We start from the raw sequence: 21,356 nt of genomic DNA, 5'->3' as shown, positions 1-21,356 counted from the left end.
CGGCGTAGCTCTTCTTCATTTGGTTCGGGCACGGGTCGGGAGTGGTGGCAATCCGGGACTTCGGGGACGAGGGCCGGGCATCCGCGCACCGCAGAGACCCCCGAACCCGGGCCGGGCCGGGCCCCGCCGCTGCGCAGCGTCTGCGTTTCGGAACCACGCCGGGGCCGGCTCCGGCCGGAAGGGGACACGGCCGGCTGCTTTTCCCGGCCGGGACTTCCGCCTCCCGCATGACGCCGGGGCGGGCGCTTTCCGAGGGCAGCCCCGCGGGCGGGACGGAGCCTGGAGGACGCTATTAAAGGCCGGACGCTTCCGGCGGGGGGGGTGCGCGCTGGCGGGGCCTGCCGGGATCATGGCGGAGAGTCGCTGCGAGCTGCTGCCGCCGGCGCCGGGCGGCCTCGGGGCGGGGCTGGGGGGCGGCCTGTGCCGTCGCTGCAGCGCGGGGCTCGGCGCCCCGGCTCAGCGCCCCGGCGGCGTGTCCAAGTGGGTCCGGCTCAACGTCGGCGGCACCTACTTCCTCACCACCCGGCAGACGCTGTGCCGAGACCCGAAATCCTTCCTGTACCGCCTGTGCCAGGCCGACCCCGACCTGGACTCGGACAAGGTGAGGGCCGCGCGAGCCAGCCGAGGGTCCGGGGCCTGCCGCGCACCCCCCGCTTCGAGCTGAGGTGACTCGGCGCCGGCGAGGGACTCGCTCCGGGCTCCGAGCCCCGCGCTCCCTCGACCCCCGATCGTCCCCGACCCCTCTGGGTCGGGGAGGGAGAGGATGGCGCCCGGGAGCCCAGCGGCCTCGCGGGTGCCCAGCCGCCTCTTGTCGGGACGCCTCTCCTCTGCCTTGCCTCTCCCAGACGCTGGACTTTGCCGTGAAGTCTCTTCTCTTTGCCTCTCTAAATTCTTTTACCCGGGTGTATGAACCCCACCTCTTCTTTGTCCCAGTCTTCTTGCTGGCTCCGGAAACGGAGAGCCCTTGCCTTCGTCTCATCCTTTCACCTTCTGAACGTTTGCCTTAACGCTGGCTTAGGGGGCTGGCACAGGTGGTCTTCCTTTCCGTTGACTTGCGTTTGGAGAGTTGGCACTCCAGCCTTTCCAGCCAGTGTAGCAGGCACCTGCTCCGCAGTTCTCAGAAGGTGTGCCTTAGGAAGATTTTTTAAAGGGGACATTTCTCATAGTGAGGAGTGGCTGATGGAGGTCAGAGAGGGAGCAGCAGGTAGGAAAGCTTTTGACTCTGCTTTCCAAGTAACTTTAGTTTTTCCATTGCTCTCACGAAAGGATAGGAATTTTGAGGTTGGTTTGTAGCTTGTCTTTAATTAAATGCTCATCCTGTTGTGCAGACAGTAATAGAAACTGTTTTCATTATTACTTTTGCAAGCGTCGTAAGGCCAAGGAGGAGTCTTTCTTGGGAGCTGTACGAGATTGAAACTCATTCTTACCCGGATTTGTCCTCGGCAGTTCACAAGCCCTACACCAACTTTGCTGGGTCTCTCGGTTGAGCCTGCGTAATTGGACTTGGCTTCGTGCCTTGTCAGCCCAACATTTGCTGTGCACGAGGCTTCCCAGAAAGATTCAGATCCCTCTTCAAGTGCGAGAAGCCAGACAGAAACCATCCTCAACTTACCACAAAACCACCTTGGTAGAGAACAGGGTTTGAGATGCCAGCTCTCTCGTCCTACCCCTTCCCTCCAGCTGTTTCCACTGCTGATTTGACCAGGCTCTCTTGCTCTCAAGAGAACTGACCTCCCAGAAAATGGGAGGCTTCTCCAGGAAAGAAGTCAACTTTTGTTAGCTGTGACTGTCCTTTTATAGTGTGGGTATATGCTTCAATGTTTTTTTTCTTTGTAAACAGTGGGTCTAAGTGGTCATTCACTTGCATTTCTACTCATACACTCCTGTTTTGTATATTGAGTCACATTTCAAATTGCTCTTGTGTGTTGGGTTTTTTTGAGGCAGCAACTAAATTCAACACTGGAACAACTGACTCGGGTGTTTAACTCTGGCTTGTGCCACTGTTCTTCACCCTTTGGTTATCACTTAAGATTCCTTTAAAAACTCTGCTTTACTATAAGAGTAATTGGGGGGGACAATAATTAGTCTGTCATTAAATCTGTGTTGAAGTTGCTTTATTTCATCGTCATCCCCTTAAGCACATTTGGTTTGCTTTCTAAATTGTAAAACCAAAGTTAGTGCATGAAGATAATATAGCAGATACGGCCTCAGTGTTTCAGAAAATACTTGTTGGTAAATAAGGGTTAGTTTTTATAAGGGATAATGTGAAAGAGCCAGAAAGAGTAATACTAATTCACATTAGTCACGTTGATACAGTGTTTTCTTTCAAATGAGAGAAATGCCTAAAAGTTCCACCTTCACAAATTATTTTGTTACTGCTCTGATGAATGAATGTCCAAGGAGATTTACTCCTAGAGAAGACAACCCTGAATGAAGAATCTGAGGGTGAGGGTGGAGGGGAAGAGGTGTGAGGAGAAGTGGGGTAATTTTGTGATGGAAGACAAACAGGATGTTGATTCACTGTAAAAATCTCCATGCTCTGACATCATAGCTACAATGAATGAAGGATGCCTGGCAGATATCCTCATACTTAAACTTAAGCACAGAGCTGGGGAAGGTATCCTGTCTGGCATTCTATTGACGTTGGTCTGGCAGCTCCACCTGCAGAGCGTGATGCTGGGCCCTTGGGCTAGGGCTTGGGTGGGAACACCTGAAGGTGGAGAAGAAACACAAGACATAGAACCTTCCAGGAGGCCAATCAGGTCTGGCTGGCGCTTACAAGATGACCGAAGGGCACTAGGGACGGCAGGCACCCTAGGGGTGAGCTCTGTCAGCTGGGGACGTGTGGGTGGAAGGGTCCCTGCAGGAGTTCTGGAAGAGTGACTAGTTGACAAAGTTGTTAGGGAGGGCGGGGACCCATGTCCACGCCGAGTCGGGGGCTGTGTGCCAGGCAGGGGGCAGCTGGCTTCACGCCCCCAGCCGTGGGCTGCAACTGGCCCTCCGCCTGCGTTCTCACACGCCCTGTGTCAGGGCCAAGCCTCGGGCCCACTGCCCACTGTGCCCCGAGACCCTCTCTCCTCGGGCGCTGCCTGGAGCCGCTGCTTCCATGAGGTTCTCCTTCTCGGCAGCTGAAGCGCTTGTTTTCCTCTTCCTGCCAGGACTTGCTCCAACAGCTCTGGCTGTGTTGTGCACGTTGTTGTTTGCGCACCCTTGTCCTGTATCATTTTCCTTTTCCATGTCATCTTTTCTGGCCGTGAGCCCTCAGGGGCAGGCCGGCTGTCATACTCGTGCCTGCGCTTCTCCTGAGCGCTGTGTCAGTACTCTGCGTTTGGTTTGCTTTGGTTCCGTCTCGCTGTCCGCCATGGTCCCTGGCTCGTAGGTGTTGTGTGTCGTTGCCTAGAGCTGAAGTAGCTCCTGTGTTAGTAAAGGGAAGCAGGAAGTACTACTGCTTCACCGTGGAAGCCCCTCAGATTTAGTGGGATCAAGGGGGTTCGTTCTCCACAGTCGAGAGGGACCTGAGGAGCCCAGGGGTGCACAGGAGCTTTGGGCTTGGGGACGGGGTCCTTGTCCAGCCTTGGGGCTGCAGATGTGGCACCAGGTGGGCCCTGGAGGGAGGAGGCTCTCTGCACCTGACGGTGCATCGCTCGCACTCGCTCTGGGTGCGCTTGGTGTGGGCAGGCATTCCGGGATTAGAAAGCTGGTGAAAGGCACCGCACAGAAGCACGACCCGAAGCCTGGGGGTCCTGAGGTGTGGACTGTTTCATTCCACACCTGAGCGAGGACCTGTCTCCACGTTGTTTTTGGCCGTGGCTAGGAGGCCGTGCCTCACAGTGGTCCCTCCTGCACCAGCGGCAGCCCTCCCACTCCCCGGGGGTCAGGTTGGACTAGGCCCCTCGGGGCCGAGCGGCTGACAAGCCAGGGCTGCCAAGGCCTGAGGAGAGAGCTTGCCTTGGGTGTCGGGGCAGCCCGCCCAGCCCCGGGCTGCCCACCCCAGCAGCCCCCTGAGCGGCCCTGGAGGACACGACTCGGCTGCACAGCAGACCCTCTTTCGGCTGAATGCATGTGAAGCCTTGCTCTTGTCCACCTGGACAGGCCTTGGTTTCTAGCAGCGGTCGGCAAACCCTGCCACACCCACTCACCTGGCGCAGGCTGTGGCGCTTTCCCTCTAAAAAGGCAGGCTGGAGGGGCGCGAGAGGCGCGTGTGGTCCGCGAAGCCTAAGGCCCTTCCCGGGAGGCGAGTGCGGCCCCCGGCGCAAGAGGCCTGGTGCAGTCGAGTGCCATGTGCGTAGGAGCTGATGGCACCTCCCCAGAGAGGTTGTGGCTTTTGCCCTCCCATGGCACTCGGTCCAAGCCAGCTGCCACCGAGCCGGCGGCCTTTACCTCCAGGCAGGCAAGGAGCCCAGTGGCGCGGCAACACGTCTGGGCAGCCCCAGCGCCGGGCCCTCCTGCACCACCGGCCCGCGCTGGGCCTCTTCCTGGGCTGCAGGACGCCTGCAAACGCCCTGGCTTGGGCTTGCTGTGCTGTAGGTTTCCCAGGTGGGATGGAAGTCAGGCTTAGGACTTGCCCCTCTTTTGGCTGCTGCCACTTGACTGCTGTGTGATTTGGGGTAAATTAATGCATCTCTTTGCACCTTAATTTCTTTCTGTGCAAAGTGAAGGTAACACCCACCTCCTGGACTCCTGGTGAGAAAGAAGGGAGTGAAAGTAAACCTTTTCTTTCCTTACCAGTGCCTGCTGCTGGTCACTGCAGTGAATAGAAACTGCTCTTAGCAACAGTTTGGTTTGTTTGTTTTTGGTACTTTTTCTAGAAAGAAAGAGTACACTAACATTTTTCTTCCCTTCAAAATTGATTTTTGTTAGTGTTCATCTCTTCAAGACCCTTGATCTCTGTAAACCTCATGGTGCCTGGCTGTCACCCCTGGGGCCCTAGCCAGCCAGCTGCGGGTGCCTGCCTGGCAGGTGCCCCTACCTCACTGCTCCACGTGCCCCCACCACTCTTCGCCGACCCCAGAAGACAAGCAGGAGGGTGGGCCCCAGTGACTCTGGAGCCTGCCTCGCAGGGAGGGACAGGCCTGCCTGGGCAGCACCTGAGTTTCTTGCAAGATAGAGCTCAGGGTTTGAGTGCAGTAAGGCAGTGTGTGTCTGCGGCGGGCACCGCGGGCGCTGTCTGGACTGGGGGTATGCGGGGCCTTCCTCCCTGCTGTCTCGGGCGGGCTCCTCCTTCCTCCGTTCTTGTACTTCAGGGGCCTTTGGGCAGGTTTTGTCCCATTAGCTTTCATTGTGGTGACACATGTATAATAACCCTTCTCGTTTTAATCCCTGGCGAGTTTCTTACCTTCCTGTTTGCTGGCTTAGCAAGTCAGGCACGAGTGGCCACAGTTCTGGAGGCGACACAGGCCACACTGGGCGCAGGGAGCAAGGAGGGCTGAGGAGGAGCGTGGGCACATGAGGGAGCAGAGCGGCGAGGGGAGGGCCGGGACGCCGGGCTGCAGAGCGCCCTCCTGTGCCCAGCGTCTGCCAGCACTCAGGGCGCTGGGTCCAGGCCGTCCCAGCTCTGGGGTGTTGGCAGCCAGGGACCTGCGGCCTCCAGCGCTCTGCTCCAGCAGCCACTGTGCCCCCCCCCCTTTTTGTCTCTAGTTGTTTCCCTGGTGCCCGCAGGTGGGTCTTAAACACACGCAACCAACATAGGTAACCTGATACCTGTAGGGATTTATTTGCAGGTTTTCTGCGCTCCAGTGTCCTTGGGCAGAAGCCACCCTGGAAATGCAGCGGGACAGGCAGGCCCCTGCCTCTCGGCATGTGTGTTCTTGCGGGCACCGTCAGCCCAGCTGTGGCCTGGTGTCGGCCTGGCGTGGGGCGTGCAGGTCCCCCGTGGCTCCTCCCTGATGGCCCCTGGCCCAGGCCCTGCCTCTGTCAGTGGACGGTTGATGACATACCTGCTCTGGAGTGAGCCCTGCTCAGCAGCGCGGCTGGCGCGTCATCGTCATCGAGGAGCCTGGTTGAACCGGCTGCTGGGGAACTGGGCGCGGGTTCGCTCCACGAGAAGCCCCTGGGCGCTCGGCCCGCCACGGACCACTTGGGTTTGCTTTCTGAGCGCTCTCTGGATCGTGTGTGAAGCCCTGTTGTCTTGGGTCCCAGCAGCTAAGTCGCATCAAATGACTGGTGGCGTCCAGCCGTGGCTGGGAGGTGCCCTGGGGTTCAGGGCCCTAGGGACTGGGGTGACGGTGCAGGGCTTTTTTCCCAGGGAGGCGGTGCGGGGGTCTCTCACTCACACATGCAGGGCCTAGAACCTTCACCTGTCCCTGAGCCCCGGCAGGAGGAATTCTTCTGGCCTCTGGGTGCGCCTGACATCGTGGATTCAGGTGGGAACAGGTGGGAAGAGGTGGGTGGGGGGGAATGGAGCAAGCAGGACTCCCGGTTTCGTCCCTCGATGCTGGGTGCATAGTGTCGGGATGGGTCTGGGAAGCAGGAGCAGGGTCCCAGCCCCGTGGCAACCCCAGACCTCGGTTAGGCCTCTGCCGGCAAAACAGGGAGAGGGTGGAGGTTTTGTGTGCAAATTTGAAATAGACTCACTTAAAATCGGTGATTTCAGAATAAAACCAAAATATTTCTAATTGGCTGATTGCAAGTATTTGTGAACAGGAAGTTCTGTGCTTTCGCATTTCCATTCGACGGAATCTTCCCAGGTTTAGTTCCCAGCGCTCAGCTCTCTTCACCTAATTTCCGGTTGCCAGGCATTTCCTACCACGTTGCTCTCTCACCTCGAAGTCGCGCGTGTATTCCACTGACCTTGTGTGTTTCTGAGCCCAGGAAGGGGATTGAGAGAGCAGGAAGGGACTCCCGCTGGGCACTTGCCCCCGAAGCCGGCGCCTTGGGCTGACGGCGTGCTTTGTAGTTCAGGATTTCTCTCGCGAGCCTGGCAGCCTTACCGCTCGTTCTCCGTCGCCACCCTCAAGACCCCTGTGGTGCCTGGGAGGGACCCCCCACCCCCACCCCGGACCCCGGTCCCTCGCTCCGGCTCTGGGCTGCGCAGCCTTTTGCTTCTGCCTCCGGCGAGCTCCGTGGTCGAGGCTGGCCTTGCTTACTGGGAGAGCATGTCCTTGAGCATTGCCTTCCTCCCCAGAAAGGCGAACAGGGCAGGCAGCGCAGGCTCCGGAAGGGAGCGCAGGTGGCCCCTGCGCCGTGGGCTCGGCTTGCTCGCTCCAGGGTGGTCGCCGTGTGCGCTGGACTCGGGCGCGCCTGCCGAACCTCTGCTCAGGACCGCAGTCCCAGGGAGCGGGTCCCACGGGTGTCACTCCAGTTTTGCCCGCTCGTAGCTCAGGACAAGCGGCAGCAGCCCGCGCGCATCCGAGGTGGTCTGGGTGCCACCTCACCTGGCCCACAGCCCAACAGGTCAGCTCAGGGCTGGGCCGCCTAGAGCCCGGGGGACTGCAGGCAAGTGGGGCGCGCAGTGGTGCTCGGGAGCCACTCGGTGCCCGCCTCGCCCTGCCTGGCGGTTCTCTCGGGCCTCTGAGGGCCGCTGCGGGCTCAGGGCAGGCGCCAACTCGGACTCGAGCGGGAGGGGCCGTCGAGGGGACGGGTTTGCCTGGAGAGTGGTCTTGAAGACAGCGCTGTTACAAAGCCGCGGGAGACCTCCCTGCCAAGCACACGCGGCCCCTGCTTCCTGAGCACGCTGCAGAAGGGGGCGCAGGTGGCTCTTGGGCGCTGCTGCTCAGGGCGGCCGCACGGCAGAGGGGCGCCACAGCCCTCAGCGCCGTCTCGGCTTAGTCGGGTTTCTCGCTTTGCTCTTCAGACAAGCAGGTGTTTAGAGGTGGAATTGGGGGAGAAACCCCTGAACCCCACGACGTTTTACAGCGCACACTGCAGAAGTTGATGTCCGCGAACCATACTGTGGCCCCAGCATGGCGCGCTGCTTTGTGAGGGGCACCCCCGCCTCCCTGGGTCCTGGGCTCTGGCGCCCACGGGGGCTCGGGGTCCAGGGCCGGCTGCCAGTGAGAGCCGGGTGCAGACCCCCTCTGCGAGGGCAGCCTTGGCCCCTGGGGGCCCCGCGAGCACAGCGCTTGGCGGGGGGGCCTGGTTCCCTCCAGCACAGGTGTGGCAGCAAGGCCCGCCTCTGGCGCGGAGCCCACGTGGGGGCCTGGGCGAGGGGCAGCGCCCTGCTCCTGCCTGCCCGTGGCCCCTGGTCGGTGCTGTGCACCCCCGGAGCAGCGGCGCTCCCACCACACCACCATCGCACCCACCACCCACAACTCAGGGCGCACCCGCGGTGCGCTGCCCGCGCTTTGGGGGCCTCCTGGCGCCGCCGCCTTGGTGCCTGAGGTGCCGCGCTTTAAGCCAGCTCGTCAGCTCCGGAGGGGCCTGGGCTGTGGGCTGCGGCCTCGGGCAGGCGCCGGCCTCTGGGAAGCTGGGGCTCGCCCCGGGGCGGGAGGGCCCCCTTGAGCAGTCTCTTCTGGAGACTGCCCGACCCCAGCAGCTGCCCGGCGGCCACCTCCTGGCAGATCGCGGGCCCGTGGTGCTGCTCCTCCGACCTGTGGTCCCTTCACCGCCAGGGAGGCCTGCGGTCAGCACCCAGCTTGCGCCGCCCGGGCATGCCTTCTCCCGACTCGGCTTAGCCCTGCAATGGCGACCTCAGGCGGGGTTGGGGGTGCAGGGGGCCTGGGAGCGCCTTGGCGTGCCACGGAGGGGCTCTGACAGCCTGACCGCAGGGAGGCGTGTGTCCCCAGCGTGCTGCAGCCCCGGCGTGGCCTGGCATGGTGTGTGCAAGCGCTGGTTCCTCAGCCCGTCCTGACATCCCCGTGCTTCATTCTTTGTAGGACGAGACGGGCGCCTACTTAATAGACAGAGACCCCGCTTATTTTGGGCCAGTGCTGAACTACCTGAGACACGGGAAGCTGGTCATCAATAGAGACCTGGCCGAGGAAGGTAAGCCACCCTTTTTGCACAAATACCCTAGTTTTGGAGTTTTCCTTCCGGGGATGGGGTCCTGATGACAGGCCTGACCTAAGGCCTGGACCTGCCCTAGCTGGAGTGTCCTGAGGAGCAAGGTGGTGGGGCCGGGGGCGCCAGCCGAGGACCCCGAGGGCAGCCTGCCTGCCACCCACAGGCGCCCTCACTGGGCGCTCAGAGGTGAGACTGCTCGGCAGCACCCACCACCTGCCCCCGTGCTTCCTTCCTCCGGGAAGCGACTGACTCCGGGGAGGCCCGAGTTGCCTTGTTGGGACGTTGGCTCAGCCTTTAGCCTGAGCCGCCCTGGCCCGGCTCCCACCCAAGGCCGTCTCCTGCGCTCCCCTTTCAAGTGTGGGCTCTGCGTGCTGCGTGGGGCAGGGCTGCTCTGCTGGGAGCTGGCCCTTCTGACAGACGCGTTGGCTAGAGGTCGGCTGAGGCGTCTGTGGACGTCCCCGGAGAGAACAGCCTTGATTCCGTCCCCACGGCCAGCTTTCAAGGGCTGGGTGAGGCGGTGAGCACCACCGCCCCCCACGCCGAGCTGCCTGCCTTTGTGGGTCGGCACCCTCAGTCCTGCCGCTGGCTGCTGAGCAGAGGAGCCCGGAGAACAGCCGCCTGGTCCCCGGGCTGAGCCTGGAAGCCTGGGTGCTGCCGGCCCAGCAGTCAGGTGGGGGGTCTCATTTCAAGCAGGCCCCAGAGACCCCAGGACACGTCCCCTCTTGGCTTGACCTGCGTCCCCAGCCCTGTGGATCTCCATGACGGGTCTGGGGCTCTGCCCCTTACTCCGTCGCTCTGGGTCTCAGAGCCTGCCCTCCTCCCTGAACCCTGCAGCCCCCCCACCCTGGTCCCCCACCTCAGTCAAAGGGCAGGAGCGCTGCGTCCCTGGGGCTGAGGGCTTGTGTGCTCGTCACACACCAGCACTCCTGCTGCTGCTTGGGGTGCGGGTCCAGGCCCCAGGCCTGCCCGGCCCTCCTGGCCTGACGGCCCTCACCGGACGCCTGGCCCACCAGCCCTCCTGAGCACCCTCTCCCGCCCGAGCAGTGGCTGTTAGGGGATGAAGCCACCTTCCACAGAGACGCCGCAGGACGCCGTGCCCTGCTCTGCTGTCAGGCTGGCCCCCGTGAGGTCCCCGGGCCTGAGGGGGTGGGCCTGGAGAGGGGTGTCGGCAGGCCGCTTGTCCTTCGTACATCGCTGCCATCACCCAGGGATTGCTCTTGTGTAGCCTCCCAGCAGGGTGGCCAATCTGAAGGAAGGCCTCCCAGCCGCCCGCCCCTGTTTGGGTCTTCTTGGGACATGGCTTGCGTCTGTGGCTCTGATGAGCTCCCGGCACTGCTGGCCTGGGGGCCGTGCCAGAGGGGGCAAGGTCTGTGCAGGATGCCATGCTCTGGACCATGGGGGGGACCCACGAGGAGGTGCTGGCTTGCAAAGCCTTTTGGGCCTTTTCTCTAGAATTTTCAGGAGGTTTAGAGCTAATGGCTAAGGGCTACAGTAGATGAAAATCCTCTGGAAGAGGGGAGTTCCCAAAGCAGGAGCCAGCCGCCTTCTCCAGTTCACACAGGGAAACTGAAGTGCCAAGTGCCTCGGGGCCCCACAAGGCCCTGTCAGGTGCGCGGTGGGTCGTTGAGCACAGGGCAGGCGGCCTTTGAGCTGTGACAGGGTGGCAGGTGCGTCCCAGCCTGCTGGGAAGCTCTGCAGGGAACCAAGGCACTGCCTTTGACTCTGTGGCCACGGCACGCCCCATGCTGGGGAAGCACGCTGCCCCACACCCAACCCTCTGCCCTCATGCCCCGGGAGCCCCACTGGGGTGTGTGAAGGTTCCAAGGACGCGCGCACTTGCGGCAGAGGGCCAGGTGCGGGCCAAGAGTCCCTGTCTGCGCCAGGCGGGGGTAGGCGTGGAGCCTGCCTGTTCTTTGGCTGGCTTTGGTTTGGTGAAAACGACAGTTACGTTGTTCTCTTCCAGGAGTGCTGGAGGAAGCAGAATTTTACAACATCACCTCGTTAATAAAGCTCGTAAAGGACAAAATTAGAGAACGAGACAGCAAAACCTCACAGGTGAGCCTCCTGGCTGTGGGCCTCCCGTCCCGGTGGGTGTAGTGACTCTGGCCCGGCCAGCCCCAAGGGAGGCCCCTCCTGTCGCCCTCCTGCAGCCTGCGCTCCCTGCCGCCTCCTTCCGAGGCAGCCCAGCTGGCGCCCTGAGCCAGCACCACCCGCCGTCCTTGAGACACGCTGAGCAAGGCAGGTGCGCCCTGCCTCGGGGTCTCTCTAGGTGAAACTCTGCCTCAGTCGCCCCATCTGCACACCAAGGAGCAGGGAACCTCCTTCCAGGGCGCAGTGCTGTCCACACACATGCGCTAATGTCGCTGTCCGTTACTTCGCAAACTAGAACACCTGGCTCCGTGGGGCGGGGACCCCTGTGCTTCGGACGGGGCTTGTGTCTGGCATGTGGCCCTCACGTCAGGAGCATCCCTGGGCCCACTGTCATCACGGGTGACTTCATCTTTGTGCTGCTTGTCACTTGTGTGTCAGACGTCAGCTGAGCGCTGCGGGGGCCGGATCCTTGCCAACGTGGTCCAAGCCCCAGAGCGGGGCCTAGCACAGGGCAGCATTCAGTGACAGACGGACGGCGGGTGACGGGCAGCTGACGAGCAGATCAGAAGGGAAGGGAACTTGGAGGAAGCCGGTTCAGCTTCAGCAAAGGCCCCGCTTCCGTGGTGGACGCTGCTCTCCACCTGCCACCCCCCTCCCCGCTGGCCTCTGTCCCCAGCGGTTAACTCAGCACTGGATGGGTTGTTTTTCCTCCATGTAGAACAAAATGGACACTCCCACAAGTGCTCCTGGGATTTCAGGAACATGGCGCACTTTGTTTTGGAATTTAGAAATAGAAATGTTTTCAGAGGCAAGTGAGGAAGCAGAAAACAGCAGCTGTTCCTGGCTGTTGTTTTGCTTTTGTGCAGTTGCTCAGGGTTGACATGGCTCTGAGAGGTGGAAAATAAATGCCAGCCTCCCCCGGGTCCTGGGAGAGGCCGTCTCGGAAGCGCACCTGGGGCAGGGCCGTCAGGCCCGGGGTGCCGAGGGCGGTGGGGCCCGCCCGGGGCCTGCTGGGCTGACCAGGCCATGCCTCGCAGGTGCCGGTCAAGCACGTGTACCGGGTGCTGCAGTGCCAGGAGGAGGAGCTCACGCAGATGGTGTCCACCATGTCCGACGGCTGGCGCTTCGAGCAGGTGAGGGGGCGGCCCCAGGGGCGGCTCGTGAGGCGCCTGCCCCCGCAGCCTGGTGGCCTCTCGGTGGGCCTGGCACCGTGCCCTCGCTTGAGCCCGGTGTTCCCCGTGGGTCTGAGGGCCAGGCAGACAGCACCCCCTCTGCCTTTCCCAGTCGGGCCAGTCGTGGGCAGTGGAGACGCAGGGCCGCGGTGTCCAAGGCCGCCCTCCCAGGCCTGCCCCAGCCCTCTCCCAGCTCTGGTGCCTCTTCCTTCAGGGACAGCTCTCTGAGCTTGCACCTCTGTGGGGCGGGGGCTTTGGGTCTGCGTCCTGAGCGTGGCCTAGCCCAGCCCCTGCGCCTCTGCTCTCCATGCTGCGTGGCTAATGGCAGGCGCCCTCTCCTGCCCTGGGTTGGCGAGGCCGTGGGATGCCGTGTGCCCTTCCTGCTTCCTCTCATTTTCCCACCGTGCCCCAGCCCTGCCCCCAGTCCCCACGGGCAGGACGTCGGCTCCTGAAGAGGCTTCGGTGGAAAGGGCCGCTGACCTGCCCGCGGTCCTCGGGCCACGTGGACGTGTCCTTTCTGTGTGTCTGTTTCTCTATTTGTTTTTGCTGTTTCCTCTTTCCTTGAAGGTGTCTGTTGGTGGAGAGTAGTTTTCCCACTGCCTCATCGTGGCAGGTCCTCTTTGTAGGCAGAGGCACCAAGGGGTGGCACTGACCCTGGGCACTGGTCAGGCAAGGAGAAGCCTCAGGTCCCACCCCAGCCAGGCCCACCCACGGCTCCCCACAGCCAGTGTCTGTACCCCAGAGCCCCAAACCGCGGTGGCCATTCATTTCTACCCATCTGTTTCTACTTTCCAGTGCTTTTTTGTACCTTTTTTTAAATTTTTTTTTTTTACTTTCTGTTGTTTTTTTCCCTTCTTCTCTGTACTTACTTTTAAGTGATAGCAGAAGGTGAATTTATGCATTTTTGCTGTACAGTATTAATAGAGGCAATAATGTAAATTGTTCGGAATGAAACTGCAGTTTGTAATTGAAATTCTAAATTCCAGAAGACATTTGGCTTTGCCTGTGCACCCTGTGTGGGGCTGCGCTTCCATCCCATCTTCCCGGAGCACCCGCTCTCTGCGTCTGGGGCGTCACCTCGTACCGGGGCTCCGCTCTCAGGGCAACTTCTGTACCCTGTCTTTGGAGCTTTAGAAATTCTTATTTTTATTTTTGTAATTTTTGTTGCTCCATTTTTTTGGTTTTGTTTTGTTTTGTTTTTAGGAGGTACCGGGGGTTGAATCCAGGACCTTGAGCCTGGGAAGCAAGCGCTCAGCCACTGAGCCCCACCGGCTCCTTCCACTCTCCTTTCTCTTCGCCTTTTCCCTGAGCTTACCACCGTTAACGAGGGTCACCTCTAAGCTTTCACTCCGCCTTCTCGGCTGAGAGCAGGCTCCTAGGACTCGAGGCCTCGGTTTAAAGTGACGCCTGAGCTGTGGTTCGAGCTGGGCATCTCGCCTTCATCCCACAGGGACGGTCCCCTGCCCTCGCGGCCCTGCGCCCTGGTGCCTCCCGCTCCAGCACCTCTTTGGCCGTGGGACGTGGCGGGCGGTCACAGAGCCAAGGGCCTGGGAGGGCCCACTCTCGGCCTCGCTCGGCCTCGGGGTCTGCATTGTGGCCCCCGTGCCTGTGACCTCCCTGCGGATGTCCTGCCCACGGAGTGGCCCCGCTGTGCAGCTGGCACGCAGGCCCTGGCCTGGACCTTCTCGGCACCGGGCCCTTCTCCGCTGGCCTGCAGTTCTCAGGGCCAGAAGGGGAGAGGCCTCGCGCCCAGGGTGGCGTCCTCCCCGTGACTGCCTCTGGGTCTCCACATCCATCACGGGTGGGCTCGCCGACCCCGCCTTGATTCCAGCCTGCTTTTCACAGCTTGTCCTTCAGGGGCTTCCTTCAGGGGCCTCCTCTTCCTCCCAGTTCACACCAGTGAAGCCCAAAGAGCAGAGCTGCACTCTGGGCTGCGCAGAACCGGGCTGGGCCGGCAGAGAGGGGCTGGAGCCCAAGGCCCTGCGAGGGGCACGACTGCGCCGGGCTCTCTCCAGCAAGGGCAGGGCAGGTTTGCACGCGGGGGTGCCTCGCCCCAGCCATCTGCAGGCCTCGGGCCGGGCTCCCGGGGGCAGGGGTGGGAGCGCTCAGAAGGCACCCTGGCGGGGCCAGCCTCCGGCCACTTCACAGCAGCCCCTCTCCCCCAGCTGGTCAGCATCGGCTCTTCTTACACCTACGGCACGGAGGACCAGGCCGAGTTCCTGTGCGTGGTGTCCAAGGAGCTGCACAACGCCCCCTACGGCACAGCTGGCGAGCCCAGCGAGAAGGCCAAGGTGAGCCCTGGGGGGCGCCCGGCCCTCGGGCCCCTGCCGGTGAGGAGCGGGGTGGTCGTGGTGGCAGGTCCTGGTGGCGGGCCTGGCCTTCCGAGCGGCGTTTACCTTCTGGCGCCGCTTCCCTCTGCCCTCATCATGCCCCCCGCCCCCCTGGTGGTTTGCTCCCTTAATGTTTCTTTTTTCCCTCATCGTCCCCCGTCTGCCGGGCTTACCAGAGGCAGGTCCGGGACGGAGGTGCACTTAGGCCCTGTGGGACCGCGGGCCCTTCCCAGCAGGCTGAGCCGCCCGGGTCCTCACAGCAGCACGCCCCTCACCTCCGCCTGCTGCTCCTGTGGGGGTGGTTCTCGAATCCTCCAGCTGGCTGCGCAGCCAAGCAGGCTCCCCTCAGGCCCCGTCTCCGGCCCGGGGCCTCTGCTCCCAGGGCAGATAGCTAGAGGGCAGGAGCCCCAGGCTCAGAGGCGGCCCGTGGCTCCCGCCCCGTCGCTGGGCAGGCTGCGCAGTGCGGCCAGCTGCCTGGGCCCTGCCATCCTGGCCTTGGGAATTGCCTTTAGTTTGGGAGACGAGAGTACCAGCAGACCCTGTGACATCGGCGTGCTCGGCGGGTTGCCTCAGCCAGCGCCAGTCCTTCTCGGAACGGGGACGAACGTCCCTGCTGGGGGCCAGGGCCTGGGGCCACTGGCTGCCCTGCCACGAGAGCTACAGATTCTTGCAGCATTGCCTCAAGGCCAGGGGTCCAGGGCAGGTGGGTATGTCTGTCCTCGCCGAGTCCAGCCTCGTCCCAGCTGGAGCTTGGAGCCCGAACGGCCCACACCCCCTTCGCGCTGTGACAGTGACACCGCTCTGCAGCACCGGGAGTAGGCAGGGCAGGCGGGGGCCAGCGGGCACGCGAGCTCCAGGCCCAGAGATGGCACTGGCCGCGGTACAGTTCAGCTTGGGGTGGTAACCCAGGACCCTGCAGACCCGGTGGCCTCTGGCCTGGGCCAGCACGTCTGCCCGTGGGGCCGGTGACCGAGTGTGTTCTGCTGCCAAGGCATTGGCCTCCACAAGGGGGTGGCAGGTCAGCAGACGGAGGGAAGCCCAGGGCAGGGCGGCCGGGCCCGGCTGGTGCCCTCTGCGGAAGGCAGCCCCCGCTTCTCGCAAGCCGAGTCCAGCCACAAGGGGGCCCCGCCCTCTTGGAGCAGGGCCAGGGACCTTTGATGAGTGGTTTATTTTTAGAAGCCTTTCATTTCTGAACTTCGCTTCACGACCAAACTCCCTGGGCACCTTCCCAGAGCTCGCTTTGCTGAGTGGCTTGCCAGCTGCTCGGAAGGCCACGTCCTGTGCTGGGGGGGGGGGCCTGGGTGTGCCCAGCATGCCCTGCCGGTGAAGACGCAGCTGCGCACCTCTCTAGGAACTCCAGGCTCGGAGGGGCCCGGCCGGTGGCACTTCTTAGCTGAGGTCTGGCTCTCCGGGTGGCTGGGGGCTTCGTGGGCTGGTGCACATCGGGGGCGGGCCAGGGCGAGCCAAGCCACCAGCCGAGTCCCACTGGCCCCCTGTTTCTGTGAGGGCGTCCCCTGCAATGGCCGAACTCGGGGCCAGCGCTGCCCCTCTCCAGTGGGAAGTGGTGGGAGGGAGAGCCGGCCGCCCGCCCCGGGGAGCAGTGGGGCTCCCAGGTCCTGGGCTGCGCGTGGCTGCTCGGGGGCACGTGGCCCCGCCCCACCAGGAGGGTGCGGTCTGCGCCATCCCCGGCAGCGCGGGCCTCTCGGGGGCTCCCTCGTTCCACCCCCGAGTGGTGTCCTCCCCTCTCCCCGTCGCGGGACGGCAAGGAGATGGTTTTGAGGGCACCGACTTGGGGTGGGGTGAAGGCACCGTGAGCTTGGCAGCCCTGGAGGCCTGATCTGACACTCTGCACCCAGCACCCACCACCTGGCCTCTCACGCCGCACGTGCCCCATGTTGGTGGGAGCTCGGCCTGCGCCCTGCTCTTTCTACCCACTTCTGCAGCCCTCGCGTCAGGCCTCAGGAGGAGCAGGAGGTGAAAGGGCGCGCGCCTCCCAGATCTGTCGGCACGAGTGGGCAGCCTCACGGACGCGCCCAGCCGCCCAGCAAGTGAGCCCTTCCGGCTGCACTTTCTGTTGCCTCGTGACGGGGGGATTCCTTTTTAATGATCCCCGTGTCTCTGTCCATCTGCTTCCAGCTCCTTCCCAAGCTCCCGTGCCGCCCAGCCTGCCGCTTCTCACTGCCCTGCAGTGGGCACGTAGGTGGTGGCAGCTCTGGAACCTGCCGCATCACCACTAACAGGAGGCTGAGGTCCCGGGTGGTAGGGGGCAGGCGGGCGGCCCCACCCAGCGCAATCGCCTTGCCTGGGGAGGGCCACTCCCCCAGCCACGGCCTGGTGGCCCTGCCCTCCAGCCGTGCAGGGAGCCTGGGGAGGCGCTGGGGGGCACGCGCGGCTCCTCGTGGCCGGCACAGCCCAGGTACTTCCTGTCAGGCCCTTTCAGAACGGCTTCCTGCACCACGGGAGGGAGCAGCACCGTGGGCAGGACCTGGGAAGTAGAAGGGAGGGGGGCAGAAGGGTGCCTGCTTCTATCCCAGCAACAGCCAAGTACATCATCTCCGCCTGGGAATTGTTAACCAAACGCTGCTTCCTTTTTGTCCTGAGTCTTGGGAATCTGGCTCGTTGGCCTTAGAGCTGGCTCGGGACCAACCAGCCGTGTTTCCAGGGCTCAGCAGCCACTTGGGCAGCTCAGTTCTCGGCGGCCTGCCCTGGTGGTGGCAGGTCTCATTAGCCAGCAGGGGGCCAGTGGGGGCTCCATGGGGGCCTCCCCGTGCTCTGGTGCTGGAGCCAGTGTGCGGACTTCCTGTGGCCTTAGCCCCTGTGGCCCAGCCGGCCCAGCCCGCCCCTGCCGGGTGTGGAGCATCCACCATCCCGAGTGAGGGCCCTGGACATGGGAGGGCGGCCAGGACTGTGCCCGGCCCCCAGCGTCCCGTGTGCAGGGTGCTGCTCATAGGCGCAGCCCCCTGGTCCCAGCTGGCCGCTGCGTCGGGCCCAGGCCCCCCCGGACGGTGGCCGGGCCAAGCGTGTCTGGAGACATGGCTGGAGCAGGTACTGCCTGGGCCTTGGCAGGAGCGCACTCAGCACGGCGGGGGCCGTGCTGCTGGAGAGGCTTCTCTTCAGGGGTCTTTTGGGGCCCCCTGGGCTCCCCTCAAAGCCGCTGCTGCCTGTGGACCCTGGCGCACATGGCGGCAGCTGCACCCACCCTCCGGGGGCTGCCTTTGAGTGCTGCCAGTTGTTGGGGCTGACAGGAGGCGTGGGGGCCGCCAAGCCACTGTGGCTGGTGTGGGGCAGACCCGGGGGCAGGGGCTGGACCCAGGAGCCCTGAGCTGAGCACCCCGAGGCGGCCGGGGAGGGTTCTGTTCTCCTGGAGTCCTCGAAACACGGCATTCGGTGGCTGTAGACGGCGGCCTGTGCCCCTGCCCCGGCTCCCACTCTGGGGGCTGAGCGCAGGGGGAAGGATTTGGGTCTGCTCAGCAGGTGGCGGGTGGCTGGGGCACTTCGCCCACTGTCCATTGGCTCCCCCAGAGGCGGGCTGGCCCAACCCCTCTGTGGCGCCCACGCTCGCAGGTCAGTGGCAGGCGTGCAGGTGAGCGGGGCCTAGGCCAGGAAGGCCCAGCCCCTCAGCCGCCCTGGCCTCAGCTCCGAGCCAGGTGGGAAGTTCCCCAGTGCAGCGGGCTCCTTTCCACTGCCAGGGACTCGGGCAGCGCTGGCCCGCCTGGTGGTCTCTGGCGACCTGCGCAGGGCTGCCTGTGCTGAGCGGCCCCCGCCTCCCTGCCGCCTGCTGGGCCCACCCTGCCGCCCAGTGGGCACCACTGACCCGACTCCGGCAAGTGCCTTGCAGGCCCCTGCTGGGCTGCTGCGCTTTGGGGGTGCTTCCCAGGCCTCTCCGGGTGGTGACAGACCCCCACGGGCCCTGTGAGCTCCCAGTCCAATTTCAGGGTGCACACAGATGGTTCCGGAGTGAGGTGCTAAGGGAGGCCAGGTGCTCTGCGGGTCGGCTCGGTGGGTGGATGGGCAGGCTGGGCATGCAAGGCGGGGGCCTGAGGGCCAAGGGCCGCGTGTGGGGTCTGCAGGGGCCCGGCTGTGGCTGGTGGCTGCGGCCCCCCTGCAGGGCCCATCCCTCCCCTGGGGCCTGCTTCCCCGCGGGCCCAGGCTCAGGCCATGCTCCCGGCAGCCTGGCCACCCGCCCTGCACGGCCAGCCTGAGCCTCGTTCTCTGCCTTTGGTGTTCTCCAGATTCTGCAAGAGCGGGGTTCCCGGATGTGAACGAGGCCGCGCTGGGCCGGCGAGACATCCTTTCCCAGGATGCATTGCTCCGCATGCCGAGGAGCTTGGCCGGATCAGCCTGCTTTTGACAATTTCTCTAGAGATCTGAGTTGGAATCTTTTTGGCCTCTGAGGCGGGTGGTGAGAGTCGCCCACTGTGGAGGCAGGGCCATCGCGGCGGAGGAGGGCAGGTGGCGGCGCGCCCCGTGCTGGCCTCCACGTTGGTCCTCCACGGGCCAAGCACGACCGAGGTGCTGTGCTCGCAGCCCGACTCGTTCGAATCACTGAAGATCACGTCAGGACAGCGTTCTTGGTGCTACACTTCACAGCCCTTAAACAGCAGCCGGGCCTCCCGCGGGCAGCCGCTGGAGACCAGGTGCCACTGGCCCGGCCCTGGACACCTGGGCACCGCCGTCCCCTGCTCCGTGCCTAGGCTGTGACCGCGGGGCCGGCAGCTTCTTTCTGGGCCACGTTGGCGGGCGGTCTCCCTGTGAGCTCCATGGGAGCCCACGCCGCCCCTGCGCCGAGGCCCCCCAGCCTGCGCTCGCAGACGCTGCGGCTTCCCAGTTTGTATTTTCCACGCAGGAGAACTTTGTATCCCTTTTCCAAGTGTGGATAGACCACCACATGTTTTCACTTCTTAGAAATGCCTGAAAGTGTTCTCCGTTTGGAATTGGCCTTTTGTCTGCAGGGAGGGAGGGTTTGCGCTGTCCCGCACACCGCTGGCTGGCGCGGGGGCAGCGTCTTTCGGTGCCTTCGTTGTGCCCGTGGCTGGGGCGGGGGCGTCCGCCTGCCTCCCGGAGCAGAAACCCTGGGTCCCACTGGGAATCCCGGATGTTTACACCCCGGGACGCCCTCTTCCAGTCTCCTCGCTCTTCTCTTCAACTATGCAGTTCTTCCTGACACCTGCGAGGCCAAGGCGCCCGCGCCCTGCGCCCCGCGCCAGCTCTGCTGCCCACGTGGTGCCGCGGCCCCAGGGTCCCCGCTGCACGGCTGCTCCGTGCTCTGGACCGTGCTCTGGATGTAGATTCCGCCTGCGGGTGGCAGGACCGTCGGCCCCTCCAGCAGGCTCTCCCTGCCCAGCGCCAGCTCTCCTGACGGGGCTCCTTCCAGATGCGCCCCAATACGCTTGCCTGTGCCCTCCTCTCCTTTGCCAACTCTGGTTAAGCGAGTCCTCAGCCTCAAGGATTTGCTGTTCCACTTTGTAAGGCCTGTTGTCTGTCCTTAAACTTTTGGCTTAAACAGTTGATTAAAAACCTTTCTAGAAAGCAGCTGTGGTCCCTGCTGACCCTGGCCCCAGCGGCGCCCTGGGGGAAGTGGCGTGCTCCTGGCATGGGCGCTCTGCAGGGAGCCCCTGGCTGCTTACGCCAGCTAATTTGGGGCCTGGATATTTCTGGTAGGCTTGTGGCTTTTTAATTTAAAGATATTAAGACTTAATTCACTAAAATTTATTCTAAGGGGATATTTATACTTTTATACTTTTTTTTAGGTATCCGTATTTTATCAGCTTAATGTTTAATGCCTACGTTTCCCCTGAAAATAGCAAATAAAATCGTGTATTTATGAATGAGTAAAACAACTGTTAGTGTCTTAAAATGCACCGGAAAGCTGCTGCCACAGAAACCCCGCCCTGGGCTGGCGGCGCCCCAGCCTGCTCCGCCTGGCCGCTGCCCCCTGCTGCCCCCTGCACTGGCGTGTCTGCCGGGGCCGGGAGCAGGCGGGCAGCGCCGCACGCGCTCCGCCCCCAGTGCTTCCAAGAGCTGTGCTCCCCCGGCGGGCGCTCCGGGGCCTCCGGGCTGCTGAAGCGAGCAGCCTCGTGGGAGGGAGCGCTGCCCAGCCCGGGCGGGGGCGGCTGTGCTGCGGGTGGCGCCCGGGGCCCGGGCAGCTGGGCACCGCCGCAGCGGGCACCTCCTCTCCGGCCCGTTCTCTGGAGCCCCCTGAGCTGGGGACACAGCTCTGTAAATGCATCTGTCACTGTCTGTATGTCTGTTGTCTTGGCATCTCTTGGTGTCTGTCGATGTCTGTGCACCTGCCGGGTCTGTGTGTCTGTCAGACCGCAGCACTCAGTGAAAAATGACATGTGTCCTGGGGGCCAGGTCTGTCCCTCCTACCCTGCCCCTGAGCGCCCCCAGCCCTGGGCCTCGGCCCCCATGCAGACGCCTGCGCTGGGGCTCGAAGCCAGGGCTGAGGGGTCCAGACCCAGCCCCTGCCCGGGGCCTCGGGGGAGCGAGCGGGGGCGTGTGTGCCCACAACTGCACACGGCTCGCCGGTGGCCTGTGTGCGCACATGTGAGCATGTGCCCATGTGCCCGCCGCTGCGTACGGCTCGCCTGCACCCACAGCTGGTACCACTGGCAGCCCGCAGCCATCCCCCGGGGCCAGGAAGCCGCGCCACCCCTGCTGCCCTGCTGCCCTGCTGCCCTGCCCCAACTGCCGGCCCCCTGCGCGCCACCTGCCCTCCCGGCTGCCAGGGCCCTGCGTGGTGGTAGTCGAGGGCTGTGGAGCGTCGTGTCAGCTGCACGCCCGGCGGGGGGAGAGGGAGGCAGCCCGGGTCCTGACTCAG

The 21,356-nt window shown here is 63.5% G+C and overlaps 1 protein-coding gene across 1 annotated transcript; it reads left to right on the top strand.

Annotated features, from left to right (window-relative positions):
• The first annotated feature begins 324 nt into the window (after positions 1-324).
• KCTD5 (potassium channel tetramerization domain containing 5) lies at positions 325-20,370 on the top strand. Its single transcript, XM_004474858.4, has 6 exons — positions 325-601; positions 8,814-8,922; positions 10,904-10,995; positions 12,069-12,164; positions 14,369-14,494; positions 18,766-20,370. The coding sequence occupies exons 1-6, from the start codon at positions 350-352 to the stop codon at positions 18,793-18,795; spliced, it is 705 nt and encodes a 234-aa protein (XP_004474915.1). The 5' UTR covers positions 325-349; the 3' UTR covers positions 18,796-20,370.
• The last annotated feature ends 986 nt before the right edge of the window (positions 20,371-21,356 follow it).

This window comes from Dasypus novemcinctus, chromosome 23, assembly GCF_030445035.2.
Source record: "Dasypus novemcinctus isolate mDasNov1 chromosome 23, mDasNov1.1.hap2, whole genome shotgun sequence".
Classification (NCBI taxonomy): Eukaryota; Metazoa; Chordata; class Mammalia; order Cingulata; family Dasypodidae; genus Dasypus; species Dasypus novemcinctus.
Note: the sequence above shows the minus strand (reverse complement) of the source record. Positions and strands in the feature narration are given on the sequence as shown.